At 43.0% G+C, this 26,035-nt stretch overlaps 1 protein-coding gene across 2 annotated transcripts in view; it reads right to left on the bottom strand.

Annotated features, from left to right (window-relative positions):
* plxdc1 (plexin domain containing 1) overlaps positions 1–26,035 on the bottom strand; it is a 90,339-nt gene that overhangs the window by 35,247 nt on the left and 29,057 nt on the right. For both annotated transcript variants that reach the window (XM_046368062.1, XM_046368063.1), the window contains exons 3-6: positions 18,863–19,006; positions 18,693–18,762; positions 7,209–7,331; positions 6,806–6,924 (exon numbers count right to left, since the gene is read on the bottom strand). In XM_046368062.1, coding sequence (XP_046224018.1) covers positions 6,806–6,924; positions 7,209–7,331; positions 18,693–18,762; positions 18,863–19,006 — 456 coding nt within the window. The remainder of the gene's footprint in view (positions 1–6,805; positions 6,925–7,208; positions 7,332–18,692; positions 18,763–18,862; positions 19,007–26,035) is intronic.

The raw sequence follows: 26,035 nt of genomic DNA, 5'->3' as shown, positions 1-26,035 counted from the left end.
GCATTTTCCTTTGCCAAGATAATCCATCCACCTGACAGGTGTGGCATATCAAGAAGCTGATTAAACAGTATAATCCCTACATATGTGCATCTTGTGCTGGGGAAAATAAAAGGCCACTTTAAAATGTGCAGTTTTGTCACACAACACAATGCCACAGATGTCTAAAGTTTTGAGGGAGTGTCCAATTGGCATGCTTACTGCAGGAACGTCCACCAGAGCTGTTGCCAGAGAATGTAATGTTAATTTCTCTACCATAGGCTGCCTGCAACATCGTTTTTCTAGAATTTGGCAGCACGTCCAACTGGCCTCACAACCGCAGACCATGTGAGCCCAGGACCTCCACATCTGGCTTCTTCACCTGAGGGATTGTGTGAGGGGGGAGGGGTAATAAAGCCCTATTGTGCGGGAAAAAATCATTCTGATTAACTGGGCCTGGCTGCCAAGTGGGTGGGCCTATGCCCTCCAAGGCCTACCCATGGCTGCACTCCTGCCCATTCATGTGAAATCCAATTATTTCAATAGACTTATTTCCTTATATGAACTCAGTAAAAACGTTGAAATCGTTGCATTTTGCATTGATATTTTTGTTCATATTGATGTAAACTCAGTCATATCGTTGGCCCAAATTACAAGAGATTAATATAGACCTCCACCAGCTGAAGGAGAAGAGGATCAGGTAAAATAAGGGTATGTTGATATTATAGCCTAGTATTCATGGTACATTGTAAATATCGGTCTGCTACTAGGATAGTATTCTGTAAAAGACAAGAGCAAATGCATAAATAAGACAACAAATATTAGTTAAATAAAATATGGAACAGTAAATGAAAATGTTCAATATATATTTTGTTTTGGATCAAGGTACAGTGGGGCAAAAAAGTATTTACTCAGCCACCAATTGTGCAAGTTCTCCCACTTAAAAAGATGAGAGAGGCCTGTAATTTTCATCATAGTTACACTTCAACTATGACAGACAAAATGAGGAAATAAAATCCAGAAAATCACATTGTAGGATTTATAATGAATTTATTTGCAAATTATGGTGGAAAATAAGTATTTGGTCACCTACAAACAAGATTTCTGGCTCTCACAGACCTGTAACTTCTTCTTTAAGAGGCTCCTCTGTCCTCCACTCGCTACCTGTATTAATGGCACCTGTTTGAACTTGTTATCAGTATAAAAGACACCTGTCCACAACCTCAAACAGTCACACTCCAAACTCCACTATGGCCAAGACCAAAGAGCTGTCAAAGGACACCAGAAACAAAATTGTAGACCTGCACCAGGCTGGGAAGACTGAATCTGCAATAGGTAAGCAGCATGTTTTGAAGAAATCAACTGTGGAAGCAATTATTAGGAAATGGAAGACATACAAGACCACTGATAATCTCCCTCGATCTGGGGCTCCACGCAAGATCTCACCACGTGGGGTCAAAATGATCACAAGAACTGTGAGCAAAAATCCCAGAACCACACGGGGGGACCTAGTGAATGACCTGCAGAGAGCTGGGACCAAAGTAACAAAGCCTACCCTCAGTAACACACTACGCCGCCAGGGACTCAAATCCTGCAGTGCCAGACGTGTCCCCCTGCTTAAGCCAGTACATGTCCAGGCCCATCTGAAGTTTGCCAGAGAGCATTTGGATGATCCAGAAGAAGATTGGGAGAATGTCATATGGTCAGATGAAACCAAAATATAACTTTTTGGTAAAAACTCAACTGGTGTTTGGAGGACAAAGAATGCTGAGTTACATCCAAAGAACACCATACCTAATGTGAAGCATGGGGGTGGAAACATCATGCTTTGGGGCTGTTTTTCTGCAAAGGGACCAGGACGACTGATCGGTGTAAAGGAAAGAATGAATGGGGCCATGTATCGTGAGATTTTGAGTGAAAACCTCCTTCCATCAGCAAGGGCATTGAAGATGAAACGTGGCTGGGTCTTTCAGCATGACAATGATCCAAAACACATCTTCCGGGCAACGAAGGAGTTGCTTCGTAAGAAGCATTTCAAGGTCCTGGTGTGGCCTAGCCAGTCTCCAGATCTCAACCCCATAGAAAATCTTTGGAGGGAGTTGAAAGTCTGTGTTGTCCAGCAACAGCCCCAAAACATCACTGCTCTAGAGGAGATCTGCATGGAGGAATGGGCCAAAATACCAGCAACAGTGTGTGAAAACCTTGTGAAGACTTACAGAAAACATTTGACCTCTGTCATTGCCAACAAAGGGTATATAACAGTATTGAGATAAATAAGTATTTGGTCAATAACACAAGTTTTCCACCATAATTTGCAAAGAAATGAATTAAAAATCCTACAATGTGATTTTCTGGACTTTTTTTCTCATTTTGTCTGTCATAGTTGAAGTGTACCAATGATGAAAATTACAGGCCTGTCTCATCTTTTTAAGTGGGAGAACTTGCACAATTAGTGGCTGACTAAATACTTTTTGCCCCACTGTAGCTAATAGCTAGCTGATAGCCAGGAAAACATGCAAAATCAGCAGTGTATCAAATACTTGTTCTCTCCACTGTAGTAACCAAAAAAGTATAAAACAAATCAAAATATATTTTATATTTGAGATTCAAAGTAGCCACCCTTTGCCTTGATGACAGCTTTGCACACTCTTGGCATTCTCTCAACCAGCTTCATGAGGTCACCTGGAATGCATATCAATTAACAGGGGTGCCTTGTTAAAAGTTAATTTGAGGAATTTGAGGAATTTGTTTGAGCCAATCAGTTGTATTGTGACAAGGTAGGGGTGGTATACAGAAGATATTTGGTAAAATACCAAATCCATATTATGGCAAGAACAGCTCTAATAAGCAAAGAGAAACGACAGTCCATCATTACTTCAAGACATGAAGAGCAGTCAATGCAGAAAATTGCTTTGATGAAACTGTCTCTCCCGAGGACTGTCACAGAAAAGGAAGACCCAGATTTACCTCTGCTGCAGAGGATAAGTTCATTAGAGTAACCAGCCTCAGAAATTGCAGCCCAAATAAATGCTTCACAGAGTTCAAGTCACAGACACATCTCAACATCAACTGTTCAGAGGAGACAACGTTAATCAGGACTTCATGGTCGAATTGCTGCAAAGAAACCACTACTAAAGGACACCAATAAAAAGTAGAGACTTGCTTGGACCAAGAAACACAAGCAATATACATTATCCCAGTGGAAATCTGTCTTTTAAGTCTGATGAGTCCAAATTTGAGATTTATGGTCCCAACCGCTGTCTTTGTGAGATGCAGAGTAGGTGAATGGATGAGGCATGGCAGAGGGTGTGTGGGGGTGCTTTGCTGGTGACACTGTCTGTGATTTATATAGAAATCAAGGCACACATAACCAGCACGGCTACCACAGCATTCTGCAGCGATACGCTATCCCATCTGATTTGCACTTAGTGGGACTATCATGTTTTTTCAACAGGACAATGTCCCAACACACCTGCAAGCTGTATTAGGGCTATTTGACCAAGATGGAGAGTGATGGAGTGCTGCATCAGATGACGTGGTCTCCACAATCACCTGACCTCAACCCAATTAAGATGAGTTGGACCGCAGAGTGAAGGAAAAGCAGCTGACAAGTGCTCAGAATATGTGGGAACTCGTTTAAGACGGTTGGAAAAGCATTCCAGGTGAAGCTGGCTGAGAGAATGCCAAGAGAGGGTGGCAACTTTGAAGAATCTAAAATACATTTTGATTTGTTTAACACTTTTTTGGTTACTACATGATTCAATATGTGTTATTTCATAGTTTGGATGTTTTCGCTATTATTCTACAATGTAGAAAATAGTAAAAATAAAGAAAAACCCTTGAATGAGTAGGTGTTCTAAAACTTTTGACCGGTCGTGTATATGGATAATATATAAAGCCAGGCACATTTAACAGTTAGACTATTGATTACAGACCTAATTAAGATGGGTTCTTTCAAGTATTCATTTCAGTATTTCACTTCTGGGGATATGCCCCGAGTGTAATCCTCAAAAGCGTTTATTACACTGCCAGTCATGATTGGCTGGATGTCGAGACTTGTGCGTCAGGGAAGGGTGTCCCTCCTACCCTATAAAAGGTAGTCTCTGAGTCATTCAAACATCTCTTCCTGCTTTTTATCAGAAAGCTTACCTTGATGCGACTGCATTTTCCAGAACCAGCTAAACTGTCCACAGATGTGAGCTTACAACTCGCTGCCGGGTGTTATTCTCGGGACTGCAGTGGCTCCTTTTCCTTAACCATAGTTAGAGGAAAATTATTGGAGGGAGGAACGGGTACAGCTGTGACACGGTTAACTCGTTCACGACCAAATTAGCTGTATCCAAACAGTGACTAGTCGTATCTAGCTTTTCTGGTTTACTTTGAGGAGAAAAGGTTATACTAGCTACAGCAAGCTATCTTTTCTAAACTGTTGTTTCAGAAACGGTATCCGGCCGTCACACTGAGTGGCACCGTTGGAGATAACCCACTAATCACTAGCTAACGGACTAGCCTACCACGCTAGTTTTTTCAGACAGCTAAAAACGTAGCATCCAAGCTAAGGCGACAAACACATCTCCCACCCCAAATGAAGAGAAGCTCCCAGTAATAATCTGCTCCTGTGGAAACAAGATATCGGCCAAAGACACCCACTCGGTGTGCTCTACTTGCCTTGGGCTGCAACATGCCCAGGAAGCCTTAGCCTCCCCTGGCTCCTGTCCACACTGTGCCCTCTTCACTGTGAAGAGCCAGCCACTGTGAAGAGCACGCCAAGCTTGCCTGAGTCAACAGGAACCTAACATGGGGGCCGGCGCCCCCGGTGATTCACCAGAGGAAATGGATATCCCCACAGGGAATCGTGGTAAGACGGCTAGCGCTAGCTGAGGACTTCAGCAACAACCTCGTGGCCTGTGTTGCCACAGACCTCAATCTTTGTCTGCTTAAAGCCGTTGTCCAGGTGTCCGGAAGAGCGATGGTGCTCATGATATCCCAGGAGAGGGCTCAATGGCTCAACCTATACACGGTGTCTGATAGTGAGACGTTGATGATCCTGGATGCTCCAGTAGACCCTAAAAACCTTTTCGGTCCTTCTGTTGAGATGATGCAGATGATACACTCCGGCTCAGGGGGAATCAGTGCGTGTACTCCAGGAGGATATCGCATTGCTAATAGCGAAAAGGGCAATAAGAGTTGTTCCTCCTGATAAAAAAACTGCAGTTTTTACTATTGATATTTCCTGGTTCCAAAAAAGGGGGGCGGTATTCGCCCGATCCTAGATCTACATGCTCTGAACAGGCACATGAGAAAGTACACGTTCAGAATGTTGACACACACTGCTTTGCTACGTTCTCTGCGCCCAGGCAATATGTTCGTATCTGTCGACCTGAAGGACGCTTACATCCACATCTCAATACACCCTCCTCACAGGACATTTCTCAGATTCGCTTTTCAAGGCCCAGTAATCTACACATTTCTCATTCTCCCTTTCGGCCTCTCACGGTCACCTCAAGTTTTTACGAAGTGTACCGAGGCAGCCATCGCCTCACTCAGAGAAAGGGGCATTCGGCTAGTGATGTACATAGACGATTGGCTGCTGTGTGTGCAATCGAGACAAGAGGTCTTAGTACACAGTCAGCTACTATTGGAACACCTGACATTTCTAGGTTTCAGAATAAACACAGTAAAGAGCGTTCTGATTTCCACGCTCATTCAAAGTTTGCCTTTCAGTGGAACGTATAAGAACATTCCAAGATTGCCTAGCACTGTTTCACAGAGGGAACCTGGTCTCTTTCAAAGCATGCCTGAGACTGCTTTAGTAGTCATCCCATTAGGACGTTTGAATATGAGAGGCTTTCAATGCTGGGTCTCTTCTCAAGGTCTGAGCCCAATACGTCACATACATCTCCATAGGCTGCATGGCAGCACTGCACTCCTGGAGACACCGGAAGTTTCTGTCACATGGTGCCCAGATGGGCACTGTTTTATCCAGAAAAGTACTCACAACGGACGCATCTCTCTCGGGTTGGGGTGAAACTCACGAGGGCAGAACAGTGTGGGGACCCCATCACCGTTCTACTCACATAAACTGCCTGGAACTCCTTGCAGTGTCCCTAACATTAAAGACATTGCTCCATTTCTGGAGTGTTGTCATGTTCTAGTCAGAACTGTTGTGGCTTACATAAACAGACAAGGGGGACTGCAATCCCCTCACTTATACACACTGGCACACAGACTGATTATGTGGAGCAGTGTGCATCTCCAATCACTGAGAGCTACTCATATACCGGGAGTACTGAATCTGGGGGCAGATTTACTTTCCAGTGTTCAAGTTGAACCATTCACTTGGCCCGTGAATGGGTTAACTTGAACTCTGCCGGGCTTTCCCAAAATGTAATTTGCTAGAGCCTCATCCACCAGGTCCCTATGGCTTTACAATGATGGTGAAAACTTGGAGAAATGTTGGGTTTAGGTGGGTTAAAATATTTTAAGAAGCCACAGCGTGCCCAGAGGGACATGTCAAAATGCTGAATTTTGGCAGGTCTTTATTCATATGAAAAAGTCATATTTATTGAATTGTTCATGTGGTCACAATTTCTACATAAAATATCAAAGGGATGCTAAAGGAACTCATTTCTGGGAAGGTGTTTTTACTGTTCGCGATTCACTAATTATTATTTTGATTCCCATGTTTTAAATCACTGCGATTGAACCGAACCCCAACTATTATAATGGCGGAGCAAATCATTGGATTCGTCAAAATATATGAAGTAGATCATCCGTTTAACAATAAAAAAACAACACCTATTATAGTATATTGTATTAGAAAACTCACCTCTCTGTAGTTGAATGCGATTGTTCCATTGTTATGGAGAGCAGCCTGGAAGGTGAAGGTTCCCTCTGCCTCGCGCCCCTGAAGCCGCACCTTGTCCCATTGCACCACAAACACCTCACCTAGCACAGAGCAAGGGTCAGAGGTCAACATTAAAGGTCACGTAAGGGCTCCCTAAAGGCACCCACAAAAATAAAATCAGCTAAAACCCTAATGAAGACAATTTAGCTGTTGAAACGTTGGTAAAATAATTTATTACACCGGAGCAACTAAAGTGTGTTACTTTTCCTTTTCTTTTCTTAACCCCACACATACACTGCCGCTCCCCCACTCCCACTCCCACTCCCACCCCACCCACCCACTCCCACCCACCAATATAGACATATGCACATACCAACACACTCACCATTGTCCATGTACCGCACTGTTGAGTTTTTTGAAAAACTGGGGTCAAAGTTGGCCATGAGGGGGGCGATGTACTGTGTGGCTGTCAGCATGCGATGCGTGATCTCCCCCGTGAAGATGAACCCTTCGAAAGATCAAAAGTTCAAACATCAGAGGCACTGGGAGAAAGTCTTAACTTTCTACATTGTTGTGTCTGGCACCCCAACAAGATGATACAGGAAAACAGGAAAACAGGACCCAAAAGTTCAAACGTCAAGAGACTGGAAGAAGCACGCCTGCACGAAAGCCTTACATCATTCTACATTGTTATGTCTGGCACCCCAATGAGATGATAAACAAACCAACAGGACCCGGGGAAGTGATGGGGAAGTGATGTACGGCCATTTCCTTGTACCACAGAAACCCAGCCATTCTTCACTCTGAAGGGCAGGTGAGTAATCGGAAACGTTATTGGGATTTGATTGTTCAGACGAGGGTTTTGAAAGGACACTTTGGGGATTTTAAAGGCTCAGTGCAGTCACAAATATGATTTTACCTGTGTTTTAAATACAGTGCCTTCAGTAAGTATTCATACCCCTTGACTTTTCAAAATGTTGTGTTACAGCCTGAATTTAAACAGATTCAATTGAGATGTGTCACTGGCCTACACTCAATACCCCATACTGCCAAAGTGGAATTATGTTTTTAGAAAATGTACACCTTAATAAAAAATGACAAGCTGAAATGTCTTGAGTCAATAATATTCCACCACGTTATGTCATGCAGGTGAAAGAGGACCCAAAAGCGACTTGGCGAAAACAGAGTCTTTAATCCAGTAAAGTAAATACAATCAAAAAACACAACTTTCACTCGAAATGACGAGGACAAACTGGAGACTCGATCTTGAACAGCAGGTGAACAGCAGGTTGCCTCGGGAAGGCACTTGAACCAAACAGACTCAGACACCTGCTCACCACGCAGCATCTGAGGAAAACACGACACGACAGGGCGATACACAAACACAGCACGGTGAATTCTAGACAAGGAACCGACAGGGCAGAAACGAATAACAAGGAGAGAAATAGGGACTCTAATCAGGGAAAAGGATCGGGAACAGGTGTGGGAAGACTAAATGATAAATTAGGGGAATAGGAACAGCTGGGAGCAGGAACGGAACGATAGAGAGAAGAGAGAGCGGGAGAGTGAGAGAGGGAGGGGGAGAGAGAGGGATAGAAAGAGGGAAAGAACCTAATAAGACCAGCAGAGGGAAACGAATAGAAGGAGAAGAACAGGGACAAGGCATGATAATCAATGACAAAACATGACAGTACCCCCCCACTCACCGAGCGCCTCCTGGCGCACTCGAGGAGGAATCCTGGCGGCAACGGAGGAAATCATCAATGAGTGAACGGTCCAGCACGTCCCGAGACGGAACCCAACTCCTCTCCTCAGGACCGTAACCCTCCCAATCCACTAAGTACTGGTGACCCCGTCCCGAGAACGCATGTCCATGATCTTATGTACCTTGTAAATAGGTGCGCTCTCGACAAGGACGGGAGGGGGGAGGGAAGACGAACGGGAGTGCGAAGAAAGGGCTTGACACAGGAGACATGGAAGACAGGATGGACGCGACGAAGATGTCGCGGAAGAAGCAGTCGCACAGCGACAGGATTGACGACCTGGGAGACACGGAACGGACCAATGAACCGCGGAGTCAACTTACGAGAAGCTGTCGTAAGAGGAAGGTTGCGAGTGGAAAGCCACACTCTCTGGCCGCAACAATACCTTGGACTCTTAATCCTGCGCTTATTGGCGGCTCTCACAGTCTGTGCCCTGTAACGGCAAAGTGCAGACCTCACCCTCCTCCAGGTGCGCTCAAAACTCGAAACGAGCGAAAAACAACGCCCAACGAGCTTGACGGGCATTAAGTCGTTTGGCAGAACGGATGTACTCAAGGTTCTTATGGTCTGTCCAAACGACAAAAGGAACGGTCGCCCCCTCCAACCACTGTCGCCATTCGCCTAGGGCTAAGCGGATGGCGAGCAGTTCACGGTTACCCACATCATAGTTGCGCTCAGATGGCGACAGGCGATGAGAAAAATAAGCGCAAGGATGAACCTTATCGTCAGACTGGAAGCGCTGGGATAGAATGGCTCCCACGCCTACCTCTGAAGCGTCAACCTCGACAATGAATTGTCTAGTGACGTCAGGAGTAACGAGGATAGGAGCGGACGTAAAACGTTCTTTTAGAAGATCAAAAGCTCCCTGGGCGGAACCGGACCACTTAAAACACGTCTTGACAGAAGTAAGAGCTGTGAGAGGGGCAGCAACTTGACCGAAATTACGAATGAAACGCCGATAGAAATTAGCGAAACCTAAAAAGCGCTGCAACTCGACACGTGACCTTGGAACGGGCCAATCACTGACAGCTTGGACCTTAGCGGAATCCATCTGAATGCCTTCAGCGGAAATAACGGAACCGAGAAAAGTAACGGAGGAGACATGAAAAGAGCACTTCTCAGCCTTTACGTAGAGACAATTCTCTAAAAGGCGCTGTAGAACACGTCGAACGTGCTGAACATGAATCTCGAGTGACGGAGAAAAAATCAGGATATCGTCAAGATAGACAAAAACAAAGATGTTCAGCATGTCTCTCAGAACATCATTAACTAATGCCTGAAAAACAGCTGGCGCATTGGCGAGACCAAACGGCAGAACCCGGTACTCAAAATGCCCTAACGGAGTGTTAAACGCCGTCTTCCACTCGTCCCCCTCTCTGATGCGCACGAGATGGTAAGCGTTACGAAGGTCCAACTTAGTAAAGCACCTGGCTCCCTGCAGAATCTCGAAGGCCGATGACATAAGAGGAAGCGGATAACGATTCTTAACCGTTATGTCATTCAGCCCTCGATAATCCACGCAGGGGCGCAGAGTACCGTCCTTCTTCTTAACAAAAAAGAACCCCGCCCCGGCCGGAGAGGAAGAAGGCACTATGGTACCGGCGTCAAGAGACACAGACAAATAATCCTCGAGAGCCTTACGTTCGGGAGCCGACAGAGAGTATAGTCTACCCCGAGGAGGAGTGGTCCCCGGAAGGAGATCAATACTACAATCATACGACCGGTGAGGAGGAAGGGAGTTGGCTCGGGACCGACTGAAGACCGTGCGCAGATCATGATATTCCTCCGGCACTCCTGTCAAATCGCCAGGTTCCTCCTGAGAAGTAGGGACAGAAGAAACGGGAGGGATGGCAGACATTAAACACTTCACATGACAAGAAACGTTCCAGGATAGGATAGAATTACTAGACCAATTAATAGAAGGATTATGACATACTAGCCAGGGATGACCCAAAACAACAGGTGTAAACGGTGAACGAAAAATCAAAAAAGAAATAGTCTCACTGTGGTTACCAGATACTGTGAGGGTTAAAGGTAGTGTCTCAAATCTGATACTGGGAAGATGACGACCATCTAAGGCGAACATGGGCGTAGGCTTCTCTAACTCTCTGAAAGGAATGTCATGTTTCCGAACCCATGCTTCGTCCATGAAACAACCCTCAGCCCCAGAGTCTATCAAGGCACTACATGTAGCACCCGAACCGGTCCAGCGTAGATGGACCGACAAAGTAGTACAGGATTTTGATGGAGAGACTTGAGTAGTTGCGCTCACCTGTAGCCCTCCGCTTACTGATGAGCTCTGGCTTTTACTGGACATGAATTAACAAAATGTCCAGCAACTCCGCAATAGAGGCACAGGCGGTTGGTGATCCTCCGTTCCCTCTCCTTAGTCGAGATGCGAATCCCTCCCAGCTGCATGGGCTCAGTCTCTGAGCCAGAGGAGGGAGATGGTTGCGATGCGGAGCAGGGAAACACCGTTGATGCGAGCTCTCTTCCACGAGCCCGGTGACGAAGATCTACCCGTCGTTCTATGCGGATGGCGAGAGCAATCAAAGAGTCCACATCTGAAGGAACCTCCCGGGAGAGAATCTCATCCTTAACCACTGCGTGGAGTCCCTCCAGAAAACGAGCGAGCAGCGCCGGCTCGTTCCACTCACTAGAAGCAGCAAGAGTGCGAAACTCAATAGAATAATCCGTTATGGACCGTTCACCTTGGCATAGGGAAGCCAGGGCCCTAGAAGCCTCCCTACCAAAAACTGAACGGTCAAAAACCCGAATCATCTCCTCTTTAAAGTTCTGGTACTTGTTAGAGCAATCAGCCCTTGCCTCCCAGATAGCTGTGCCCCATTCTCGAGCCCGGCCAGTAAGGAGTGAAATGACGTAAGCAACCCGAGCTCTCTCTCTAGAGTATGTGTTGGGTTGGAGAGAGAACACAATCTCACACTGCGTGAGAAAGGAGCGGCACTCAGTGGGCTGCCCGGAGTAGCAAGGTGGGTTATTAACCCTAGGTTCTGGAGGCTCGGCAGGCCAGGAAGTAACAGGTGGCACGAGACGAAGACTCTGGAACTGTCCAGAGAGGTCGGAAACCTGAGCGGCCAGGTTCTCCACGGCATGGCGAGCAGCAGACAATTCCTGCTCGTGTCTGCCGAGCATGGCTCCTTGGATCTCGACGGCAGTGTAACGAGCGTCTGAAGTCGCTGGGTCCATTCCTTGGTCGGTTCCTTCTGTCATGCAGGTGAAAGAGGACCCAAAAGCGACTTGGCGAAAACAGAGTCTTTAATCCAGTAAAGTAAATACAATCAAAAAACACAACTTTCACTCGAAATGACGAGGACAAACTGGAGACTCGATCTTGAACAGCAGGTGAACAGCAGGTTGCCTCGGGAAGGCACTTGAACCAAACAGACTCAGACACCTGCTCACCACGCAGCATCTGAGGAAAACACGACACGACAGGGCGATACACAAACACAGCACGGTGAATTTTAGACAAGGAACCGACAGGGCAGAAACGAATAACAAGGAGAGAAATAGGGACTCTAATCAGGGAAAAGGATCGGGAACAGGTGTGGGAAGACTAAATGATAAATTAGGGGAATAGGAACAGCTTGGAGCAGGAACGGAACGATAGAGAGAAGAGAGAGCGGGAGAGTGAGAGAGGGAGGGGAGAGAGAGGGATAGAAAGAGGGAAAGAACCTAATAAGACCAGCAGAGGGAAACGAATAGAAGGAGAAGAACAGGGACAAGGCATGATAATCAATGACAAAACATGACACGTTATGGAAAGCCTAAATACGTTCAGGAGTAAAACATTTCTTAACAAGTCACATAATAAGTTGCATGGATTCTGTCATCTCTGTACCCCACACACACACAGTTATCTGTAAGGTCCCTCAGTCGAGCAGTGAATTTTAAACTCAGATTCAACCACAAAGACCAGGGAGGTTTTCCAATGCCTCGCAAAGAAGGGCACCTATTGGTAGATGGGTAAAACAAAGTAAACATTGAATATCCCTTTGAGCATGGTGAAGTTATTAATTACACTTTGAATGGTGCATCAATAAACCCAGTCACTACAAATATACAGGCGTCCTTCCAAACTCAGTTGCCAGAGAGGAAGGTAACCCCTCTGGGATTTCACCATGAGGCCAAGGAGTTTAATGACTATAATAGGAGAAAACTGAGTATGAATCAACAACATTGTCACTCCCCAATACTAATCTAAATGACAGAAGCTTAAAGCGTATAGAATAAAAAAAATCCAAAACAAGCATCCTGTTTGCAATAAGGCACTAAAGTAAAACTGCAAAAAACATGGCAAAAAATGTACTTCATGTCCTGGATGAAAAGCGTTATGTTTGGAGCAAATCCAACACAACACATCAAATCAAATTTACATCACATCACTGAGTACCACTCTTCATATTTTCAAGCATGGTGGCTGCATCATGTTATGGCTATGCTTGTCATCGGACTAGGGAGTTTCTAGGTTAAAATTAAACCGAATAGAGCAAAGCACGGGTAAAATACTAGAGGAAAACATGGTTCAGTCTGCTTTCCAACAGACAGTGGGAAAAAAAATTCACCATTCAGCAGGTTAATAGCCTAAAACACAAGGCCAAATATATACTGGAGTTGCTTATCAAGTTGACATTGAATGTTTGTGAGTGGCCTAGTTACAGTTTTGACTTAAATCGGCTTAAAAATCTAAGACTTGAAGATGGTTGTGTAGCAATAATCAACAACCAACTAAATAGCAGCAAAGCACCCCCACAACATGATGCTGCCACCGCCGTGCTTCATGGTTGGGATGGTGTTCTTCGGCTTGCAAGTCTCCCCCTTTTTCCTCCAAACATAACAATGGTCATTATGGCCAAACAGTTCTATTTATGTTTCATCAGACCAGGGGACATTTCTCCAAAAAGTACAATCTTTGTCCCCATGTGCAGTTGCAAACCGTAGTCAGTTAAGGCAGTTTTGGAGCAGTGGCTTCTTTCTTGCTTAGCGGCCTTTCAGGTTATGTCGATATAGAACTCGTTTGACTGTGGATAAAGATTTTGTACCTGTTTCCTCCAGCATCTCCACAAGGTCCTTTGCTGTTGTTCTGTGATTGATTTGCACTTTTTGCACCAAAGTAGGTTCATCTCTAGGAGACAGAAAGTGTCTCCTTCCTGAGCGGTATGACGGCTGCAGGGTCCCATGCTGTTTATACTTGCATACTATTGTTTGTACAGATGAACGTGGTATCTTCAGCCATTTGGACTTTGCTCCCAAGGATGAACCAGACTTGTATAGGTCTGGTCTTGGCTGATTTATTTTGATTTTCCCATGATGTCAAGCAAAGAGGCACTGAGTTTGAAGGTAGGCCTTGAAATACATCCACAGGTACACCTCCAATTGAATCAAATTATGTCAATTAGCCTATCAGAAACTTCTAAAGCCATGACAACATTTCTGGAATTTTCCAAGCTGTTTAAAGGCACAGTTAACTTAGTGTATTGTAAACTTCTGACCCACTGGAATTGTGATACAGTGAATTTCAATTTAAATAATCTGTCTGTAAACAATTGTTGGAAAAATTACCTGTGTCGCGTACAAAGTATGTCCTAACAAACTTGCCAAAACTATAGTTTGTTAACAAGAAATGTGTGGAATGGTTGAAAAATTATTTTTAATGACTCCAACCTAAGATCTTCCTAGATCTTGCCACCTGACCAAACTGAGCAATCGGGGGAGAAGGGCCTTGGTCAGGGAGGTGACCAAGAACCCAATAGTTACAATGCCAGTGCACAAAGTTCCTCTGTGGAGATGGGAGAACCTTCCAGAAGGACAACCATCTCTGCAGCACTCCACTGGTCAGGTCTTTATGGTAGAGATGGCCAGACAGAAGCCACTCATCATGAAAAAGCACAACAGCCCGCTTGGAGTTTGCCAAAAGGCACCTAAAGACTCTGACCAAGACAAACAGGATTTTCTGGTCTGATGAAACCAATATTGAAATATTTGGCCTGAATACCAAGCGCCAAGTCTGGAGGAAACCTAGCACCATCCCTACGGTGAAGCATGGTGGTGACAGCATCATGCCATGGGGATGTTTTTCAGCGGCAGGGACTGGGCGGCAAGTCAGGATTGAGGGAAAGATGAAGAGAGTAATATATAGAGAGATCCTTGATGAAAACCTGCTCCAGAGCACTCAGGACCTCAGACTGGGGGCGAAGGGTCACCTTTCAACAGGACAATGACCCTCAGCACATAGCCAAGACAACACAGGAGTGGTTTCAGGACAATGTCCTTGAGTGGTCCAGCCAGAGCCCGAACTTGAACCCTATCGAACATCTCTGGAGAGACCTGAAAATACAGTGGGGAGAACAAGTATTTGACACACTGCCGATTTTGCGGGTTTTCCAACTTACAAAACATGTAGAGGTCTGTAATTTTTATCAAAGGTACACTTCAACTGTGCGAGACGGAATCTAAAACAAAAATTCAGGAAATCACATTGTATGATTTTTAAGTAATTAATTTGCATTTTATTGCATGACATAAGTATTTGATCACCTACCAACCAGACTTCCGGCTCTCACAGACCGGTTTTCTTTATGAAGCCCTCCTGTTCTCCACTCATTACATGTATTAACTGCACCTGTTTGAACTCGTTACCTGTATAAAAGACACCTGTCCACACACTCAATCAAACAGACTACAACCTCTCCACAATGGCCAAGACCAGAGAGGGTGTAAGGACATAAGGGTTCAATTGTAGACCTGCATGAGGCTGGGATGGGCTACAGGACAATAGGCAAGCAGCTTGGTGAGAAGGCAACAACTGTTGGTGCAATTATTAGAAAATGGAAGAAGTTCAAGATGATGGTCAATCACCCTCAGTCTGGGGTTCCATGCAAGATCTCACCTCGTGGGGCATCAATGATCATGAGGAAGGTGAGGGATCAGCCCAGAACTACACGGCAGGACCTGGTCAATGACCTGAAGAGAGCTGGGACCACAGTCTCAAAGAAAACAATTAGTAACACACTACGCCGTCATGGATTAAAATCCTGCAGTGCACGTATGGTCCCCCTGCTCAAGCCAGCACATGTCCAGTCCCGTCTGAAGTTTGTCAATGATCATCTGGGTGATTCAGAGGAGGAATGGGAGAAGGTCATGTGATCTGATGAGACAAAAATATAACTTTATGGTCTAAACTCCACTCGCCATGTTTGGAGGAAGAAGAAGGATGAGTACAACCCCAAGAACACCATCCCAACCTTGAATCATTGAGGTGGAAACATCATTCTTTGGGGATGCTTTTCTGCAAAGGGGACAGGACGACTGCACCGTATTGAGGGGAGGATGGACGGGGACATTTATCGCGAGATCTTGGCCAACAACCTCCTTCCCTTAGTAAGAGCATTGAAGATTGGTCGTGGCTGGGTCTTCCAGCATGACAACGACCCGAAACACACAACCAGGGCACCTAAGGAGTGGCTCCGTAAGAAGCATCTCAAGGTCCTGGAGTGGCCTAGCCAGTCTCCAGACCTGAACCCATTAAAACATCTTTGGAGGGAGCTGAAAGTCCGTATTGCCCAGCGACAGCCCCGAAACCTGAAGGGTCTGGAGAAGGTCTGTATGGAGGAGTGGGCCAAAGTCCCTGCTGCAGTGTGTGCAAACCTGGTCAAGAACTACAGGAAACGTATGAGCTCTGTAATTGCAAACAAAGGTTTCTGTACCAAATATTAAGTTCTGCTTATCTGATGTATCAAATACTTATGTCATGCAATAGAATGCAAATTAATTACTTTAAAATCATAGTGTGATTTTCTGGATTTTTTTCCATCTCTCACAGTTGAAGTGTATCTATGATAAAAATTACAGACCTCTACATGCTTTGTAAGTCGGAAAACCTGCAAAATCGGCAGTGTATCAAATACTTGTTCTCCCCGCTGTAGCTGTGCAGCGACGCTGCCCATCCAACCTGGCAGAGCTTGAGAGGATTTGCAGAGAAGAACGGGAGAAACTCTCCAAATACAGGTGTGCCTAACTTGTAGCGTCATACCTAAGAAGACTTTTCTTCAACAATGTACTGAGTAAAGGGTCTGAAAGCGTATGTAAATACAATGATTAAGTTGTTTATTTTTAATACATTTGCAAAAATATCTAAAAAACATTTTTGCTTATTAATGGGTATTGTATGTACAGTATATTGATGAGGAAAAAAAACAATTGAATCAATTTTAGGATTAAGGCAAGCATTCTGAATACTTTCTGAATGCTCTGTATCTACCAATTGTCAAGATTTTGTTTTTTATTTAAAAAAGGAATAGATGCTAATTTTCAAATTCATGACCTTTTAGATGTATATTCATGATTTTCACTGTATGAGAATTGTGAAGTCTTTAGCTTATTTGAGTAGAAGCTATATATAAGAAAAGCTGGATGTGTTATTTACCTGAAAGCAATCAGATATAGACGTTCATTGTCTTTGTATTATTTACTAAACTAAGGCAAATATGGCTGATATTTTGATGTAAGTGTAGTCCGACAAACAGTACCAGTCAAATGTTCGGACACACCTACTCATTCAAAGGTTTTTATTTAATTTAACTTTTGTAAAATAAACTCAGCAAAAAAAAAGAAACGGCCCTTTTTCAGGACCCTGTCTTTCAAAGATAATTCGTAAAAATCCAAATAACTTCACAGATCTTCAATGTAAAGGGTTTAAACCCTGTTTCCCATGCTTGTTCAATGAACCATAGAGAATTAATGAACATGCATCCGTGGAACGGTCATTAAGACACTAACCACTTACAAATGGTAGGCAATTAAGGTCACGGTTATGAAAACCTAGGACACTAAAGAGGCCTTTCTACTGACTCTGAAAAACCCAAAAAGAAAGATGTCCAGGGTCCCTGCTCATCTGCATGAACGTCCCTTAGGCAGGCTGCAAAGTGGCATGAGGACTGCAGATGTGGCAAGGGCAATAAATTGCAGACATCACTCCCGGTGATTGAATATGTCCGTAAACACACCAGCCAGCTGGTCTGCGCATGCTCTGAGGACAGGCCTAGGGATGCCGCCTGGGCCGGCATTCATGCGAGGGTTAACACGTTTAAATGTCTTACTCATGTCAGCCACGGAGAAGGAGAGTCCACAGTCCTTGGTAGCGGGCCATGTTGGTGGCACTGTATTATTCTCAAAACGTGCAAAGAAGGTGTTTTGTTTGTCTGGAAGCAAGGCATCGGTGTCCGTGTTATGGCTGGTTTTCCTTTTAAAGTCCGTAATTGTCTGTAGACCCTGCCACATATGTCTCGTGTCTGAGCCGTTGAATTGTGACTCCACTTTGTCTCTATACTGATATTTTGCTTGTTTGATTGCCTTGCGGAGGGAATAACTACACTGTATTCAGCCATATTCCCTTTCCCTTTATAGTCACCTTTCCATGGTTAAATGCGATGGTTCGCACTTTCAGGTTTGCGCGAATGCCGCCATCTATCCACAGTTTCTTGTTAGGGTAGGTTTTAATTGTCACGGTAGGTGCAACATCTCCTATACACTCCTATGCACAGTTCGATGTCAAAAGTAGCATGCTGTTCTGTACAGTGGCTTGCATAGTGACAAAATAAACAATAAGACCGTTTTACCTCAAAAGCCTTTCATTCCAAGAATATAGAAATGATTGAAATTGTCAAATATATCGAAAACCCTCTCATAGTTTCAGAGGAGGAACTGCAGAATGTGAATGAATTAGTAATGGTGCCATAAATCACACATCCCTGTAATTCGGAGGCTTTGGGTCTGTAGCGGCTAACTCAATGGTTATCATTTTCAATCTTAATATTTCATTATGAAAAGCGATTTAGAATTCCATTTATCTGGAACCTACTCTGGAAATGGGATAAGCAGAGCGCTAATAGCTTCTCTTGCTCAAAGTGTACCTTGTAGGAAACAAAACAATTGGTGCCCAATTTCAAGGGGTTAAGAATATATCTGTGTGGCAACAGTCTAGTTTTTCATTACATAATAATGTGATACTGTTGGATGTGTTCGCATAGAATCATTTACCGCCTAGTGAAGAGACGGACAGTTTTAGTAATATAAATTCAGTTTACCTCCTGTTGCTATGGTGATTTGTCTCAGGTAGTGTCCATAGAAGGGGAAGTCAAAGGAGAGAGCCACACGCTAGGAGGAGCATATATCATATCAGACAGCATGTCAGTCATGATGGCAATGTCATGGTGTCCAAAGACTGTGTGTGTGTGCGCATGCGTGCATGTCTCACCGCTGCCTGCCGGTGTGTGTTGGACAGGATGCCGTGCACTCTGACTTTGCTCTGTTGCACAGCATTTAGGTCTACCCAGAGTTCCTCCATCCGTCTGTCTCCTGGCCCATAACTCCTCCACCTGTAGTACCTCTGAGAGTCCTCCTGAGAGAGAGGGCACTGATTAGCACAGAAAGCTTTTCCAGAGTTTCAATGAATTCACTGGTCAGTCGCCCAAGGTCTTAATTGACTTTGACTACATCACCATAATGCATTTATTACACAGCTATAAGCATTTCATCAACGTGATAACATGTTCCAACTGCATTATTAAAGGTTAATGAAATATATCCATAGCATATGTATAGCGCACTCATGTTATGCAAAGCTCATATTTAGGTATCGTAAAAACTTCTTAGGGCTGCAATTCCGTTAACGGGATGATATGACAACAGCCAGTGAAAGTGCAGGGCGCAAAATTAAAAACAACAGAAATCTCATAATTACAATTCCTCAAACAGACATGTATCTTATACCATTTTAAAGGTCATTTTGTTGTTAATCCCACCACAGTGTCCGATTTCAAATAGGCTTTACAGCGAAAGCACCACAAACGATTATGTTAGGTCACCACCAAGCCAAAGAAAAACTCAGCCATTTTTCTAGCCAAAGAGAGGAGTCACAAAAAAATAGAGATAAAATTAATCACTAACCTTTGATGATCATCAGATGACACTCAAAGGACTTCGACTTTGTTTGATAAAGTTCATATTTATATAAAAAAATCTGAGTTTACATTGGCGCGTTATGTTCACTAGTTCTAAAAACATCCAGTGATTTTGCATAGCCACATCGATTCAACAGAAATACTCATCATAAATGTAGATGATAAAACAAGTTATACACATGGAATTATAGATAAACATATCCTTAATGCAACCACTGTGTCAGATTAGTTTTAAACTTTACGGAAAAAGCAAACCAGGCAATAATCTGAGACGGCGCTCAGAAAATAAATACAATTATCCGCCATGTTGGAGTCAACAGAAACCAGAAATCACATTAGAAATATTTCCTTACCTTTGATGATCTTCACCAGAATGCACTCCCGGGAATTCTAGTTCGACAATAAATGCTTGATTTGTTCGATAATGTTAGGTACACATATTCAAACGCTCGTGCAGGTCCAGCATAACTTTGGACAAAAAAAATCAAAAAGTTATATTACAGGTCGAAGAAACATTTCAAACTAAGTATATAATCAATCTTTAAGGTGTTGTTATCATAAATCTTCAATAAAGTTCCAACCGGAGAATTCCTTTGTGTCTAGAGAAGCAATGGAACGCAGGACGATATCATGTGGAATGCGCGTGACCAGGAAATGGCTATTTGCCAGTAACCTGACTCATTCAGCTCTTATTCAGGCCACACACTCATTCAAGTTTCTAAAGACGGTTGACATCTAGTGGAAGCCCTAGGAAGTGCAACTTCATTCATATCCCACTGTGATTTCAATAGGGCCTGGGTTGAAAATCGACCAACCTCAGATTTATCACTTCCTGTTTGGATTTCTTCTCAGGTTTTTGCCTGCCATATAAGTTCTGTTATACTCACAGACATCATTCAAACAGTTTTAGAAACTTCAGAGTGTTTTCTATCCAATACTAATAATAATGTGCATATATTAGCAACTGAGACTGAGGAGCAGGCCGTTTACTCTGGGCACCTCTGGGCACCTTTCATGCAAGCTACTCAATACTGCCCCTGCAGCCATAAGAAGTTAATAGATGCATCATTACAATGACAGCATAGTGTCATCATTATGGATGTTCTCAAAAGTGTGCTTCTGCTATACCATTGTTGGTGAATATGCAAAAAGCCCAAACGATGACTTGAAAATTATGCTGATATACAGTGCATTCGGTCATTTTCCTGCTGGAAGGTGAACCTTCGCCCCAGTCTGAGAGACTATACAGGATCGAGGTAAAGATGAACGTAGAAAAGTACAGAGAGATCCTTGATCGGAACATGCTCCAGAGCACTCAGGACCTCAGACTGGGGCAAAGGTTCACGTTCCAACAGGACAACGACCCTAAGCACACAGCTAAGACAACACAGGAGTGGCTTCTGGACAAGTCTCTGGATGTCCTTGAGTGGTCCAGCAAGAGCCTGGACTTGAACCCGATAGAAACACCTCTGGAGAGCCTTGAAAAAAGCTTTGCAGTGACGCTCCCCATTCAATCTGACAGAGCTTGAGAAGATCTGCAGAGAATGGGAGAAGCTCCACAAATGCAGGTGTGCCAAGTTTGTAGCGTCATAATGCTGTTATCGCTTCCAAAGGTGCTTCAAAGTACTGAGTAAAGGGTCTGAATGCTTAAGTATATGTAATATTTCTGGGTTTAAAAAAATACTTCTACATTTCTGAACATTTCTAAAAACCTGTGTTTCCTTTGTCATTATGGGGTAATGTGTGTAGATGATGAAAAAAAACAAATACATTTTAGACGAAGACTAACTTAACAAAATGTGGAAAAAGTCAAGGGGTTTGAATAGATTCCGAAGGTACTGTATATTGTCCTGTATAAAACAGGATATAAATTAAGACACAGAAACCAGTTGCTTTCGTTTGACAGCAGAGGAGTGGTTAAAGATCAGTGTGACATCACATCCGGGTGACAAAACCAGCATTCTTCTGAGCTATTTTTGTTATTTTAAAGGGCAACTGCACTTCCTGATTTGGCCTTGATTTTGATTTGATTCATTAACTTCTTAGGGATAGGGGGCAGTATTCGGAAGTTCGAATGACTGACATGCCCAAAGTAAACTGCCTGTTACTCAGGCCCAGAAGCTAGAATATGTATATATATATATATATATATATATATATATATATATATATATATATATATATATATATATATATATATATTATAATCATATAATTGGTAGCATTGGATAGAAATATATATAATTATATCATTGGTAGTATTGGATAGAAAACACAAGTTTCTAAAACTGTTAAAATAATGTCTGTGAGTATAACAGAACTGATATGGCAGGCGAAAACCCGAGGATAATCCATCCGGATTTTTTTTATTTTGAGGTGACCACCCATTGAAATGCCGGTCTATGGGAAAATCAAAGGAAATCCTCCCAGATTGCGGTTCCTCTGGATTCCACTAGATGTCAACAGTCTTTAGAAAGGGTTCAGGTTTGTTCTTTGAAAAATGAGCTAGAATTTGTAGTCTTTCAAGGTGGATCTGATTTTGACTGTAGTGTTGTAGTGTTGTAGCGCACGTGCATGAGCGCGCACTTCGTTATTTTTCTCCGGAACATACAATTCTCCGTCTTAAATTTTATAGTTTATTTACATATTAGGGGATTGATTAGAAACGTTGTTTGACTTGTTTGGACGAAGTTTATTGGTAACTTTTGGGATTCCTTTGTATGCATTTTGAACGAGTGGAAAAGGTTGGAATATAAAGAAGATCTTAATCGAACAAAACGACCATTGGTTATGTAGCTGGGACCCTTGCGATTGCAAACAGAAGAAGATCTTCAAAGGTAAGTGATTTATTTTATCGCTATTTCTGACTTTTGCGATGCCTCTGCTGGTTTGGGAAACGTTTTTAATGCTTTTGTAAGCGGGTCGCTGTCCTCAGATACGCACGGTGTGCTTTCGCCGTAAAGCCTTTTTGAAATCTGACAAAGCGGCTGGATTAACAAGAAGTTAAGCTTTTAAATGTATGACATGTATTTTCATGAATGTTTAATATTATGATTTTTGTATTTTGAATTTCGCTCTCTGCAATTTCACTGGATGTTGGCGAGGTGGGTCACTAGCACCCCACCTAGCCCAAAGAGGTTTTAAAGACTTTTTCCTATACTTTGTCAACTTTCGGCTGGATGTGTGAGTGTGTAGTTCAAACATGCATAATCTATGTGCAGAATTACTGTCTCATCTCAATTACCTACAAAATCCCTAGTTTGAAAGTAACTTTTCTTGAAGCTGTGCTGCGCCATTTTCCCTACATTTCCCCCCACGTGGGCCAGCCCTTGAGTTCTAGACAATGAGCTTCAGCCCCTCACATTTGAGTGACAGCAATCAAGATGCCTGCCCAGCGTTATCCAAGGCGGTTACAGGGCAGGCACAACAGCTAAGTCGACATAGCAGACAGAGAGCAATAATGTGGTGTACATAACCGCACATATGTGATGTAGTACCCAATGTTCTGGGGGAACACTTTTGGCCTGTGCTTGTGACTTTCAGAACAATTTCTTTTTATCCTTCTGATTCAACCCTGTGGGGATTTTAATGCACTATTGACCAAAGTGAGGAGGAGGAAAAGGGCTAGTACAGGCTATACAGTGTATACAAAGTACCTGACAATCTCTTAGAAATGCTTGCGGCCATGACTGAATTCAGACCTGAGTTGGTTTTGTGTGTTTTGATGTGCTTGTTCAATGGTGGGAAGAGTTAGCCAAATTATAACTAATTAGCTTCAGCCGGCTGGTGTGCGACCGTTGCAAAGTTGGTTTGACTTTGGATTGCCTATCTCCGTGGCTAGTTAGGGACCATCAATGAATTACACAATGTAGATGACAATATTTTCTTGTTTTCATCCTTTTAGTTCTCATTAAATGCTTTCAATGTTTTTTTGAATTTCTACAATTTATAGTTGGTTTTAGGTTTAAGTCATTGAAGTTTAGAGCCATGTCAATTTTAACATAAGCTATGATAATGTCGCACGTCACTACTTCACAGGAGAGGCATTTGTTTTTTGTTTTGCCAGAAATGCCAGAAATGCCTTCTGGAATATGCAAACTTTCATGTACCGTAATAATGAACTTGTACGCCATCTGTAAATACAAATAAAAGTGTTAAATTACGAGTCTAGTTGGTTTAGACACAGAAAAAGACAGGAACCTTCCCGTTAGCCATGATTGTCTGAGATAATGGATGGACTGGACATGCCAAGCGATGAGTTCAGATTAGTCTGCCACGTAGCATGATTCTGTCTATAACATGAGCTGCTCAGCATGTGTAGATAATCCTTGCTAGTACCTGACAAAATGAGAAGATATTGCTTTTGCCATGGATTACTGCAAAAGTGTTGCTACTGCTCTTAACATTCCTGTCCTGAATTTAGCAGGCACTATCGACAAAGATTAGTGGGAAAAAGTTGTGATGGACTACTTTCTGCACACGGTCAGTGTGAACCGGAGAGACTTGACACAACACGGGCCAAACAAGCTGTACAAACAAAACAAAACAGAGTTAACAAAACAGAGTTAAAGGGGTTCTAGTCTGCTGTGAAACGTTCATCTATGTATAAGAGTTTAGCTACATTTTCATTATTACACGTTTCTTTTTCATTGCAAATTAAAGCGTACTGTTCACTAGCTAGCAAACGTTACGTGTGTGATCTATGCAGTAATATTATTTGTATCTCAGAAAGCCATTTACACTGTTAGTTATAGCCTAATATTAGCTAGCTAGCTAAAATTGAACCTAGTTGGTTAACTTTCACTACCTGTAGATTCATACTACAGCATTTCATGTATGGTGACTAGCTATGAAAATCAGTTTGTATTGCTATTAGTATGGGTTGGGATTATGGTTCATTGTTTAGCTAGCTAGATAACGTTACATGTCTAAACAAAAGACTACACTTCGCTAGATGATTACTCATCAAGTTAGCCAGGTGTGTCTGGGGGTGATTACAGCCATCTAGACAATAGTGACCCATCCACTTAGCTATACGTCGATGGGGGGTGGTTATAGCATTTCTTTCACATGACCCATCAATTTAGACAAGTGTGTCTGGTAGGGGTGCGCCGACATATCTATATTCGTATCTGTAAATTGACAGTTAAATCGGATTATACTCGCGATCGGGGAAAAAACAAGTGCTTTAATATGCCTAAATAGATGTTGGCAAAACACCTCCCTGCATGTTCTCACTGCAAAAAAAGCTGCAGATTAAGAGCAGTGTGCGGAGGGGTGGGTTTGTACGTGTGTCTGTCCTCAATTTGCAGCAGGCAGCCAAGTTTGCTGTCACTCAGTCAGAATGCGCATTAGCGTTTAATCTTTCCCAAACCCTTGCCCCACTTGTTAGATATTATGCACATTGATAACAAATGTCCTCGCCATGTTGATTTATCATAGTAACAGGCAGCAGCAATCTAAATGATCAGATCGAACACATGCGAGGAAAAATGTTTGGATGAAATTATGAAGTGAGTGGACGGAGAAATACAGCTTCACTCTATCCAATCAGAACAGCAGGTTCAACGTACAGCCCGCCCTTCTCTTTAGACAGACAAACTAGCCAGTTGAGTTATTTAGACCACGCATATGAGTGACTCAAAGACAATACAGTTTGATTTAAAAACTCTCACAAGTAAGAAACATGCTTGCTGGCACCCCAAAAAAACATATTTTTTCTGATCATAGATAATTACAAAAAAATACTCTGATCATAATTGTATCCAGAAAATTGTATCCAGAAAATTGCCCATATCCGTTACGATATTCATTTGTCCGACTACTTGACACACCCCTAGTGTCTGGATACGCATCACCTAATAATGATAAAATATTTATGCTATATTTTTATCTGGACACTTTCTATTTTTAATAGTGCTGCTATGCATATATACAAGTAACTATTTCACTGTACCGTTTACACCTTCTGCATCCTGTGCATGTGACAAAAAATGATTTTATTTGAGATAGTGTGTGTTTACTAGAGACATTAATGTGAAGAACAACATGACCTGCACCAAAGTCAGATTAGAATATAGGCCAAGGACTAGTTAGTGTACTTTTACCTGGAGTTTCTCCTTATTGTAGGCTACTACTTTCAGTCTTGAAATCTTTGGTTCTTTACCACACTACCTTACTCACTCTGTTTAGCGCATGGGAATCCTTAAAGAGATGGGTGGGTTTAAGATCTAAGAGGGTGTGAACGATGCGCAATAGTTGTAAACAAAGAAGAGCTCTCCAGTAGGTGTACCAAAACATTCAAGGGCCATTTGCTCAAAAGTGGGGTTACAAGTTCAAATTTCAATGCAGAATTACTTTCCTATTGTTCCTCAACTACAGTGTATGATATACAATTTTGTAGTTCTGAGTCGCTACTTTTATCTAATGTAAAAAGAAAAACACAATTAAATTATTTTGCCGCATAA

Source organism: Oncorhynchus gorbuscha, linkage group LG11, assembly GCF_021184085.1.
Source record: "Oncorhynchus gorbuscha isolate QuinsamMale2020 ecotype Even-year linkage group LG11, OgorEven_v1.0, whole genome shotgun sequence".
Lineage (NCBI taxonomy): Eukaryota > Metazoa > Chordata > Actinopteri > Salmoniformes > Salmonidae > Oncorhynchus > Oncorhynchus gorbuscha.
This window is presented reverse-complemented; position numbering and strand designations above follow the sequence as displayed.